The 13,165-nt window shown below is 35.0% G+C and overlaps 1 protein-coding gene across 3 annotated transcripts in view; it reads left to right on the top strand.

Moving 5' to 3' along the window:
- erbb4b (erb-b2 receptor tyrosine kinase 4b) overlaps positions 1–13,165 on the top strand; it is a 287,765-nt gene that overhangs the window by 229,994 nt on the left and 44,606 nt on the right. For all 3 annotated transcript variants that reach the window (XM_026271454.1, XM_026271455.1, XM_026271456.1), the window contains 3 exons: positions 1,859–1,952; positions 7,107–7,261; positions 8,572–8,616. In XM_026271454.1, coding sequence (XP_026127239.1) covers positions 1,859–1,952; positions 7,107–7,261; positions 8,572–8,616 — 294 coding nt within the window. The remainder of the gene's footprint in view (positions 1–1,858; positions 1,953–7,106; positions 7,262–8,571; positions 8,617–13,165) is intronic.

Below are 13,165 nucleotides of genomic sequence, written 5' to 3' on the forward strand. Positions count from 1 at the left end.
TCTCCACTGGTTGTCGACCTCTGCAGTCACAATCGCTGTTCACACAAGATGATTCACTCTGTATTGGGAACAAACAACCAAACGAAAAAAAAAAATGAAGAGACCTACTGTGGTGTGTTTGAGCTGTATCTCAAAGTTTTGGAAGATTATTACGTTTTATTTGTGGGGTCTGCACAGCTGGTCTCAGGTGTTGGATCACAAGTGGCTAGTGCTACATACAGGTTAATCAATTCCAGATGGCTTTGTGATCCAATCACTCAAATGCACTCTATTTGAAGTGAAAATGTCCCTATGAAATTGCTAGATCACAGTTTTCAGTGTGATATTAGGGAGGTCATTATGATTTTAGAGTTTGGGGCCAGTCCATTTTTATTCTTTCATACTGAAAGGTAAACTTTTATTCAGCAAGGATGCATTAAATTGATCAAAAGTGACATTTAAAATGTTACAAAGGATTTCTATATAAAAAAAATCTATTCATCAAAATCTTGAAAAAATTATAGCACAATTTCAAAATTAACTTGATAAGAAATTGAACATTAAATTAGCATAGTAGCATAATTTATGAAGAATCATGTAACAAGACCGGAGTAATAATGTAGTAACACACACACACACACACACACACACACACACACACACATATATATATATATATATATATATATATATATATATATATATATATATATATATATATATATATATATATATATATATATATATATATATATATATAATTCTGACCCCAAACTTTTGAACATTAGTGTATCTTTTGTATTTAGCTTGTGAATCACACTTCTTCTGTTGTTAATGACTCTACAAAATTCAGCCAGTCATGTTAAAATTTTTTCTTTATAGTAGTATTGATACATTTCATATTGGATTTTTAAGAGAACACAGACTGAAACAGGAAACATGTGGTGGAGACCGAACATGCAAACACCTCTGAGCCTGTGAAGTTAACGTTTACATAAAGAGAAAAATACGTCCTTTAATGATAAGAGGGTCTTCAACAAGCTTTCCTCACAGACTATTTAAAATGTGCTGTGCCTTTTAGATAAAGAATAATTAAATGTCACTTCATTTAGCACTCATTGAGGTAACACGTCAATAGTAATAAAAAAAAATGGCCTTTGCTGTACATATTTTTCTCTCTCGCTAAGCCACCTTCCTCCACTTGTCACGCCAATGGATGTCAGCTTCTAAAATGTCACCACAGTCTTCAGAGGAGTGATGGGACTGGGAAGCGACTATGTTTGCCCATATTGAACCGTTTTGTGATCATTTGTTTCAGAGGTCCCTGGCTGATTTCCTCAGTGTGGTGCTTTGAGGTGTCCCTGAATGTGCTTGATGAATTGTCACCTCAATAGGTGGTGAAGGCTGACTGTTTGCTTTTGGTCAATAGTAGCTGTGTTTGCCAGCTGTGGCAGCCGCTTGAGAAATGCAGTAAACACCCGGCGGATGTGTCGGATTCCACTGTTGTCTCCCTACGGCCTTCTAGTGCCTCGGGCGCTGAATTCCCCTTCGGCTGTGCTTTTTTCACAATCTACCAGTCTGTTTTGTGTGATGGCTCTTCTGTTAATGCATGTGATTCAGACTTTCCTCATTCAAGTCCTGAAATCTGAAGTGTATTTAATGACCGCCAATATCTGGTCTGGAAATGGAAAGTTGTCTTGACGTTAAAAGGCTAGTGATTGAATAGTCTAGATCCTTGAGTAAGAATTCCTGGACGAAAATTGACATGCTGTTCTTTCCATCTGAACCTTGAGTGTTCTGAAGTGGTAATTATATGTCACTGAAGCGTGTTATGTTACCTCACGTTTGTCTTTGTTCCCTTTCTCTTTCTGTTTTATAGGGATGTACGGGAGTTCGCAAATGGTTCGGTGTGTCTGGAGTGCGATGCGCAGTGTGAGGTGGCAGATGATGACAGTCTTACCTGCACTGGGCCTGTGAGTTCAGTCTCATTTCTGCTTTAAAACAATAAGCCTATTTTATTGTTTAAAAAAATACAACATAAAAAACAACACTAACAAAACTGTACCAAGAAATGAACAGTCATATGAACAGTCACAGTAAAGACATTTAATTTTACAAAAGATTTGCTTTTTTTTTTTTTTTTTTTTTTTGAATTGGTGGTAATAAGAGATGTTTCTTAAGTACCAAATCAGTATATTAGAATGCTTTCTGAAGAATAATATGAAGAAATAGCTGCTGAAAATTCAACTTTGTCATCACAGGAACAATTATTAGCAACAAATTTTGAACCAGAAAACAGCTATTTTAAATTCCCAATATATTTAACAGTATTAACTCTTTTTACAGTATTTTTGATCCAATAGATGCAGCCCTAAAAATAGTAAAAGCATATACAGTATATGATATGTATTTATTATTAAGTTTATACTCAAGTGTGAGGTTGGTAAGAAAAAAAAAATGTATATACTGTACGTGACCTACAATTAAGACTTGCCAAGCGCCAGATGAGAGTAAAAATCAGCGTTGGAGAGAATATGTACGGATATGTGTCAGATCTGCGTCATGTGCATCAGGTTTTAAAGAGACAGAGCTGATTTTAAAGTGAAACCTAAAGTCTGTCATTGATGTAAATCAAACAACAAAAGAAAAATAGAAATCCTTGGACCGTTCTAGTCGCTGATTAAATTTTATAGATTAAATAAAGATTAATCTGTATAGTTTATGCATATATAATATAGTTTATGTGAAGATAATTTTAAAATCACTTAAATTAAAAGTTTTTAAATATATTTCAGAGCCTATTAAATATTTAAAATAATGGATTTCAATTATACTGTAATGATAAATGGCTATAATTAATAGGTCAAATTGAGGGAAAATGCACCAGCAGGACAAATTGTAAATATGTTATAAATATACAAAGACTGTAAATATGTTAAGTCATTGTTGTAGTAATAACTGGCTGTTTATGCAAAAAAAAAAAAAAAAAGTTTCATGGCCTGTTAAATTTTATCATGTCACCTGCCATTGGCAGATGTTGCAAAAAGTTAGTTTTAGGCCCTGTATATGTGTGTGTGTGTGTGTGTGTGTGTATATATATATATATATATATATATATATATATATATATATATATATATATATATATATATATATATGTATATATATATATATATATATATATATATATGTGTATATATATATATATATATATATATATGTGTATATATATATATATATATATATATGTGTATATATATATATATATATATATATGTGTATATATATATATATATATATATATATATGTGTATATATATATATATATATATATATATATATATATTAATTTAGCTGATTTTGTTTTTGAATGTTAAACATCAGAATAGTCAAGTCATGTCACCTTTATTGATATACTGCTTTTAAAAATACAGATTGTGTCAAAGCACTTTGCAGGATTAAATAGGAAAAAAGTGTGTCAATAAGGCAAAAACACTCAATGTTCAGTTAATGACGGTTCATCATTGAATTCAGTGATGTCATCATCCAGCTCATTTCAGGTTAAGTAGTATCTGTGCAATAAAGTCAACGATACACACTGGATATTTAGTGTGCCAAACTAAGCAAGCTAGAGACGACAGCTAGGAACCAAAACTCCATCAGTGACAGAATGGAGAAAAAAATGTCTCTGAATAGTATATCTTCCTTATATTTTAACTTTACATTGTGGTGCTTAATAAAAAAATATCTGGTGCAGCAGCAAAGAAAAGAGGGTTTTTGATAGACCATATCATATCAAGAGATGTTATTATACTGAGATTTTGCAAGTTCACTCTCCAAAGCTGATTTTTCTTGCATTGGGCGCTTGGTAATTGTTAATTATGGATTCTGTGAGTATATTTCTTTCATTTCAGTGCAATCTCTTTCCGTATCTATTAGCTTAAAGCACAAACAGAGCTGAACGGCAGAAACTGCCTTCGATTGGCTTGGTCCAATGATTAATTGAATCCCTTGTTGAAGTGTACTTTTGCAGCCGTGGGATTGATTTTGCTTCTTGTTAATTTAGTGAGAAAGTAGATTAAGTTGCCTAATCTTGGCAAGTGTTTACAGAGAGTCCTGCCCCATAGGAGACACCTGAGAGTGGGATGAATAAGCTGTTTGGATGTCCATGAATCTGATCAGGTTAGAGAGACATTACCACAGATGCACTGTGTGCTCAGCACTGCCCCTTTTCATAACAGCCTCAAGCACTTTGGTTTAAATTGATGACTACATGACAAGGTGCGTACGGCTGTGCGCTTGTGTGTGTGTTACCAAATGAGGATTTAGCCGATCCGTCTCTAATGCACGGAGGCCTCGGGCTGTTGTCTGCTTGAGTCAAACAGAAAGGTCTCGCAAATGACATGATCATGAGCCCTTGGAGACCCATATCAGCACAAACAGAGACAGAAACAAACTCTCTAAGACTGTGGACGTGTCCAGAATCTTATTTATTTATTTATTTGGCCTGTGTCTAGAAATTTTAATGACAAATTCTCTCTTTCATGCAGATTCACATACAGATCACAGCCTGTTATCTATTAATTTCTGAAGTGGTTCAGTCAATGTGCCACCAGCCAACCAATATAATATAATATGTGTGTGTATTATTATATATTTTTATTATTATATATTTTGTTTTAATGACAGTTAAGCAAATGTTTTTACAGTTGTCATTACAGTAATGTAAAAAGTGTCATATGTAATCTAACTACATTACAGTAAAGTGTTTTTGAGAATTGCAAATGATATATATATATATATACAGACTTTTAACACACATACGTACACAACCATAGGCCTCTCAGGTGTAGGCCAGGCTTAGCTAAACTGTTCAAATGTTTGTTGTTATTAGCACAGATTAACTGCTGAGTGTTCTAATCTACCTGTGAAACAATCAGCGACATCTGTTTCACAAAAGCATAATTAAACAACGCTACCAAACAGTGTTTTGTGCGTGGAGAGGAAATGGAGATTTGTGTGCAGCAGGTGTCTGGAGAAGCAGCCCAATTAACAGAGAAAGTGATTATGCTTTCTAGCTAACCTCGCCTTGGAGGAGTTTCTCATCCACCTTTATCTATGTGCCACGCTACACATGATTTTGGAACTCTCAATGTCAGAATCAAATTCACATGCTGGGCCGTTGTATTTCTTTCCTAATTATTTGTAGTTACGAGGAAGTACAGCACTTTTTTTCAGAGCTAATGTAACAAAATGATGCACATTAGGTGTTTGATTAATGCTTTATGTGTTTTATTTTCTTGTGCTCCCTCAGAGAGTGATGGGAAATGTAGTTCTATAGCTAAGCCTGTTCTCACAAACCAGCTAAATGAGTAGTATTTTTTGGGAAGCTTTAAAGCAACGGGCAGTGCATGCAAACCAAATTGTTCTGTCAACATCCGCAATTTAAACTTAATTATGACCAACACTAATTTGCTTCCGCCAGGATTCTTTAATTAACATGCCCCCAAACTCACTGAATATCCAGAGTTTCCCCACTGGTAATTACGACATTCTGGTGATGTTCATGCATGCTATTCTCATAAGTACAATCATTTTGATAAGACTTGAAGGTAGAATAAATGCAATAGATTTATTAATATCTAAAATGAATAATGCATTGCTGAATAGAGCAGCATGCTAGTCATCAGAGATTTGCCCTAGTTGTTGTTGAATGTTTATTCATTTGTTTTGTTTTTAGCCAGTTAATAGCAATAGTAGATTGTGGAAGAGAAATGAAGATAGTTCTCCCAAAAATAACATCTTATGTTGTTCCAAATATGTATGACTTTTTTAAAAGAAGATATTTTGTAAGATATACTGTCTTACAGTGAACATATTGTTCAGGATCAGTGTTTTTAAGTATTTACTATTATTGGTTGTTAATTAAAAAAAAATATATATTTTTTTTACTGGTGACACTTTATTTTAAAGTGTCCTTTTTACATGTTCCATGTAATTACTAAAGTATTAGCACAAATTTATGCATAATTGCATGCAATAACCTTAAACTTAACCCTAATCCTAAACTTAACCCTATAGTAAATACATGTTGTTAAGTGATATTACTCGGTACTTAAATGTATTAAACTGTAACAAGGACACCTTATATGGACACCTATGCCCAGCAGGCTTTATATATATATATATATATATATATATATATATATATATATATATATATATATATATATATATATATGTGTGTGTGTGTGTGTGTGTGTGTGTGTGTGTATTTACGTATATATGTATATATGTATATATATATATATATACACACACACACATACACACACACACACACATTCATATATAGTAAAAACACTAATATTGTGAAATATGATTACAATTTATATGAATATAATATGTAATAAATTTTATGCAATTAAAAAAAGAATTTATTTAAATAGAAGTCCTTTGTAACATAATAAATGCACTTTAATTCTTGTTTACAAATGTATGCATTCATATCTTTAAAAAATCCAAAACTGACACCAAAAATGTAGTAGTGTATGCCTTTTAATACTGCTTGAATGAATTGAATACTGAAAACTGTGGGTTGGTGGACCTGAAGCGGTGTCTGTTGTGTTCTGCCGGTCTCTCACGGCCGCGTCTGGGTGCCGTCTGCCGCTTTATTGCATCAGAGGCGGTTTACAGCGTGAAATGAAGAGCAGCTGTAATTGCTGCAAGGCATTTATTCATCTCTCACAATAGATTGGCTCATAAAGAAACACATATCTGCCTTGGTCTCAATGAGCACAGACAGATACACTAAGCATACAGATGTTCCTCAAGGTTTGTGGGTGCTCTGTGTGGTAATAGAACAATACGGAGTATCTCTTCCTTTTGTCCAGGAAGCGTTATTTGTCTTTCTGGTTGATGAGGTTCTTGGATGACTCTAAGGGTGCTCATATTGATATCCCAGCTAACAATTCCCTCTCTTCGGCCTCCTCTTTCCATATTACCACTATAAATCCTGTGCCGGCTGATTGTTATGGTCATTGTGTGTGTGGTGAGGGATGGTTATTATCCGTAGTTGCTGGTATTTTATGTGTCTCTTTTCTCCTCTTTCTCTTTCTCTCTTGCAGGGTCCTGATCACTGTGTTAAATGTCTTCACTTTAAAGACGGACCCAACTGTGTGGAGAAATGCCCTGATGGCCTACAGGGAGCAAACAGCTTCATCTTCAAATATGCTGAGGCCAACAATGAGTGTCACCCCTGCCATGTCAACTGTACCCAGGGGTATAAAAGTGTTTGTTAAATGTTTGCAATTTGTGAGTGTGTGCGTGGGAAATATATCTGTAGCAGTCCAGCTACTTCCTGTGCTTGTTTGCCACATCAGTTCTAGCCTCAGGAAGTTCAGATAGCCTATTTGTCAGTGCACTGACCCTTTTTAGAGCACTTGTGTCCTCGGAGCTGGCTGTGCATAAAGCATCATTAATTTTAGAGGAAGGAGTTTGCCCTTGCTGCGTCTCTGCCACCCAACTTTACTCTAAATGATACCCATCAAGCTCTCCGAATTTATCCGGCTGGGCACCTGGCAACTTAACCTCACCCCCTTGGGGTTACATGAGAGATGGCTCAGATTTCCTGCAGAAAAACATTACCAGCTCAAGGAATCTTCACACTGAGTCGCGGATTCACTTTTCTGCCTCCTGTGTCACATGAAAGCCCTCAACTGCTGACTGTTGTATCTGGGATCTCTGTCAGCCGGGGACGATTAGTGACGTTAAGCTTTGAAACGCTATCAGTGGGCTGACAAACCGACAAACCTGTGAGCATCAGGATGGAAGGGCAGGAACTCAGACGTCTAGGGAAAGACAGAAGAGACGTGGTTATTAAAATAGGTCTAGCATTGAGAGATCTGTAATGAATTGTGGCAATATAAAATTAAGGAGGACTGAGATGATTTTAATGTGTTTTTTATTTGATCTTTAAGTTGCCTAAAGATGGTCATTCGATTAGATTGAAAATCTTTATTCGTCATTGCGATTATGAGAGGGTTTAGATGGAGGACTTTGATGTAAATGGCATCTCTGATTTAAACTTCAATAGGAAGACTTTTGCTGTTGGATGCTGTATGATTTAAGAATATTTTCAAACAATCTTTTTTAAATGTTAAATATTTTAATACACACAAACACACACACACGTGTATATATATATATATATATATATATATATATATATATATATATATATATATATATATATATACTGTATGTATCTCTATCTATATATGTGTGTATCTGTGTATGTACTGTATGTACCAAGCATATGCTGTGGACAAATTTGTATCTACAGTATAAACAGTATAAATAGTAATTATTATTATTATTATTTTAAATAAAGACAATTCAGAAAAGTTTTCTGTTAGAGTTAAGTTAAATAATTTATAATTAGTTGTATATAAAGACAAGAGAGGTATATAGTATTACCCCGTTTAGATAGCTAAGTAAATACTGTGTGTGTGTAGTTGTGTGAGTGTGTAGCTGTCTTATAGGTTTACCTACTTTATGTTTTATTTTCATTCATATTCTTTATTGTTTCAGGTGCACAGGACCTCGTCTGCAAGACTGCATTGGCATGATGGACAGGTACACATTTTTATACATATTTGAGTGTTTTTCACCTTATAACATGGACAATGGACAGGACAATAAGAGAAAGAAAATAAAAAATTGTTGGGTAGAGAAAGGGGCATAACCAGGAAAGAACCAGGAGTAGTTTCACCTGCAACTCCAATAAAAGGCATTTTCAATATAAAATAATCATTTTACTTAAAGTTTAAACTCGAACAGCAATGATGTCCTGTAGCAGCACTAATTTCACACACACACACACACACACACACTCATATACTACACACACAGTGACTTCTACTGTCAGAAGGTCAGAATCTTGGCACCAGTTTCTCTCTCATCTTTATTTTCTGTCTCGCTTGGCCTCCCTTAAGCCATCATTTATTCATGGCATCTATTTTGGTGTTCTGCCCAATGTCCAGTACTTGATTCTAGTCACACTGGCATCAATAGAGAATCACTGTGTCTGGAGATCCTTGACACCACACACAGTTATATCATAGCAGAAATTCAGTTGCAAGGCTTTTATACACAAGCAAATGTCCAAGACTACATTGGAAATCTCTGGAGAATTTTTTTTTTATTATATTTATAATTTTCAAAAGTTGCAAAGAAAAGCACTGATAGAAATAATTGTAATTGTAATAATTAATAGCTAATTTAATGTTTAATTTAAGGCATATTTGTGATTTTGGTCAAGTTTTCATTTAAAAATGGTTATACTGAAAGAGAAAAGCACACTGAATAGTTTTTTTTTTTCTCATTGTACAGTACAACGCTCTCGCTTTGTCAAACCCAGCTGCATCTGATTGGCTCTTTCCTGCGCTGATGACATCATTAACACACACGGCTCATTGTTTTAACGCCAGCTGCCTTTCAACATACAGCTCTGCTTTAGCACAAGAATGTGAGATGGGGAAAAGGAAAGTTATATAATGACCAGGCCACAGTTCTGTGATTAATGTGCTGCTGTGAGGTCTGCGCGTTTGTGCGCGCACACATTTGCTTCATGGCATATTTGATAAATTGATATCACTTTCTTTTGCTCTCATGGGAGAGCTGGAACAAAATACCATTAACTGCTCAGAGCAAATGCGTTTGCTGTTTCAGATCTGCCATTACGTTACACACAGTCCCGGCAGGGCAGAGAAGCTGAAGCTAGAAATCATTTGTCTTGACCTCAGACGTCACAGCCACAAATGGTTCATGGACTAGTTGATGCATATTGAAACCAACTAGGGCAAAAGCTTCTCACAAGCTTCAGTCTGATTGGCTCTCTTTAGATGCTTGCAGACAGGGCACACACGTTTCTGTCCACTGGGATATTAAGTCTTGTTTAGAGGTTCTTCATTGAACACTTCTAATGATGATTTTTGGCCAGAATAAGCTGTAATGTGAACCGGGCTTTATATGAAGACTATTCGATTTCTTTCTTACACACATACACATAGTTCTGTCCTGTCCTAATGGTGTGTTATAGAACAAAAGTGTATGCTGCTTGTTTGGACAGACTATCAGAGTAAATCTGCAGGGAGTAATCCTGGTAAAACACAGTGCTATCCTTGGTGACCAAACAAGCTCAAGAGAGAGATGAACATCTCTAGTGTGGACTAGGTGAGAGGCGAGTGATAGCCAGATAACGATGATGCCATTTAACCATACATTGAAAGAATATTTAATTTATGATATCTTAATAGTTTATATGAAATGGTCCATATATATAAAAAAATTCTTAATTTTAATGATTAGTTCTTACAGCTCATGAACGTCAAAAATACAGTATCTCAAAATATTTGAATATTTACATTAGAGTCTCATTACATTACCATCCCTACACTTTAAATTCCGTGGGTGTGGGGTGGGGAGGGGGTGTTTTTTGAAACCACAATAATGGGGAAAACTGCTGTCATGGCAATGGTCCAGAAGATGGTCATTGCACCCTCCACAAAGAGGGTAAGTCACAAAAGGTCAATACTGAAAGGGGAAGCTGATTAAATAGTGCTGTATCAAAGCATATTAACTGCAAAGTTGACTGGGAATAAGAAATTGGGTAAGAAAAGCTGCATAAGCAACAGGGATGACAGTAAGTTTGATAATACTGTCAAACAAAGCCAATTCAACACTTATGGAGAGCTTCACAAAGAAGTGGACGGAAGCTGGAGTCATTGCATCAAGAGTAATCACGCTTTGATACAGTACTCTGTGAACAGCCGCCCTTTTCAGTAATGACATTTTGTGACCTCTTATTATATATATATATATAATTAGTTTACTACTACTATTTACTCTCACAAAAGACATACTGAACATTGTCGACATACATTATCATTCAGAAGTCTCTTATATTTGCAAAGTCTGCATTAAATTTAACAAAAATACAATGATATTTTGAAATATTATTGCAGTTTTTCATAACTGTTTTCTGCTCTGATACTTTTTAAAATGTAATTAATTATATGCAGGCATAGCTGAAATTTCAGCAGCCACAGCTTCAACTTTAGTATCACATGATCCTTCAGAAGTCATTTTAATAAGCTGATTTGGTACTGAAGAAATAATTCCAAATCTTATTTATTAATTTTAATTTATTACCGTTTATTTGAATTATACATTTTAAATGTCTTCACTTTATCTGTATAATCCATCCTTGCTAAATAAAAGTATTAATTAAAAAAAGAAAAGAAAAAAAAAACCCTTTTTAATGGTTGTACTGTATGTTGTTTATATCTTATTTAAAATGTTATGAATATATAATATGTTTAATAGATAGATATTATATCACATTATTCAATTATATATGTATTCTTTTTCTTCTAATATAATACAATTCCACATAAGAGGGATGGGTGGGTTGTGTCTTATCTTGTTTAGGACATCAGAATCTCAACCAGACTTTCAAAATCCCAGTTTAAGCTTTCTGTAAAGTCTATTCTAAGTGTTTCTATCCAGACTCTCTCTTGCACATTTGGAAAAGACATGGCAGGTTACATAAAACAAGATGTCAGACATCCTGTCCTCCTTCCCCTGCAATATACGGCAGTGCCACACTACGTGCTGACAGCATTGCAGCATCAACATAATTGCCTGCTCATTGTCAGTGCGAGAGAAGCTCCCTCACGCATGTGGGATCTATACACTCGCACAGGCTTTGGAGGGTGATGGTACGCACTCGGCTATGGTCTCCATGGCTCATAAGCTTTGTGTTGTGACTGCAGATCAATATCGAATTAACGGGAGAGATTCTCATCTCTCCCAGAGATAATCTAGCAGTCTATCGCTCATCATGCCTGGGCAGTGCTTCACTGTCCTCGCCTTATTGGGTGGGATTTCATTTCCATTCTACAAACTTGCAGTTCTTAGTTTATACAGAAGGGACGACCTAACACAAACACCTTATTTGAAGGCACTAAACCCTTCCTTACAGAGCTATACTCACAGGAAGCAACTGGACAAGCACAACCGAATAGAATAAAACAGAATCGTCCCAAGATGAATTTTAAGCCCAGGCTTGTTGCCAGTCTGCTGTAATTAAGATATTAAATGGGCTGTAAGTTATTTATTTTACTGAATAAAAAATGTTCTTCAAGCTGTCAGATATCACTGAAATAAGTGCCTTGAGAAATTATTATTCTGTAAAGCACACAAGCAAAAAATAAAAATAAAAATTAGGCCAGTCTGCACTTTTCCAGCCAGTCAGAAACATTCTGTGTCTGCATAAAATTTTAGTTTTTTTTTACATTTAATGTGATGTCTCTCTCTCTCTCTCTCTCTCTCTCTCTCTCTCTCTCTCTCTCTCTCGCTCGCTCTATACAGTTCATTTTAGCAAAATGTAATAAAAATGTTACATGTTACTTCCCTTACACATCTAGTACTTACGCAAACATTGATCACACTACAAACAATACAAAACTATAATACTATAAGAAACAGATTAATTCATTATTTAGTCTCCGGGTTTGAGTCATTCCTTCATCACTTAACCTATAATCTTAACCAATGCAGTCTGAGCCGGAAAGAGAATTTATCAGTTCACCTTTTGAGTCTTCGGGTTTGAGTCGTTCCTTCATCACGTGACAGCCCTATAAACTAAACATATGCTGTCTGAGCCAGAGAGAAAATTGATTAGTTCATCTCGAGTCTTTTGAGTCAGTCTTTTATCACGTGATGTGACAGCATTGGATAGAGAAATTAATTTCCTTACAAACGGGTACATAGTTATTATTAGTATTATTATTATCATCATTATTATAGTTGTTATTTACTCTTATAGTTATGTGATGCATTTTTGGTCTCAAATTTTAGCTTCTTACAGTATATAAATGTGTGAATTTCTGTCATGATGGTTCTTTTCCATAACACTGAATGTGGTGACAAAGGTAATAAAGAGTTTGTTATTATTATTATAAAGTCTGTTTCCGGTTCAGACTGCACAGGTAAAGCTTATGGGGTTGTCGCAGTCTGAAGAGTTGGATCTTAATGAAAGGCCAGTAATAGAACAGCATGAGATATGTATTGTATGCAGTCTGTGCTGATTTACTTCTGCCTTCTTCCATGCTAACTGAAT

This window comes from Carassius auratus, chromosome 9, assembly GCF_003368295.1.
Source record: "Carassius auratus strain Wakin chromosome 9, ASM336829v1, whole genome shotgun sequence".
Lineage (NCBI taxonomy): Eukaryota > Metazoa > Chordata > Actinopteri > Cypriniformes > Cyprinidae > Carassius > Carassius auratus.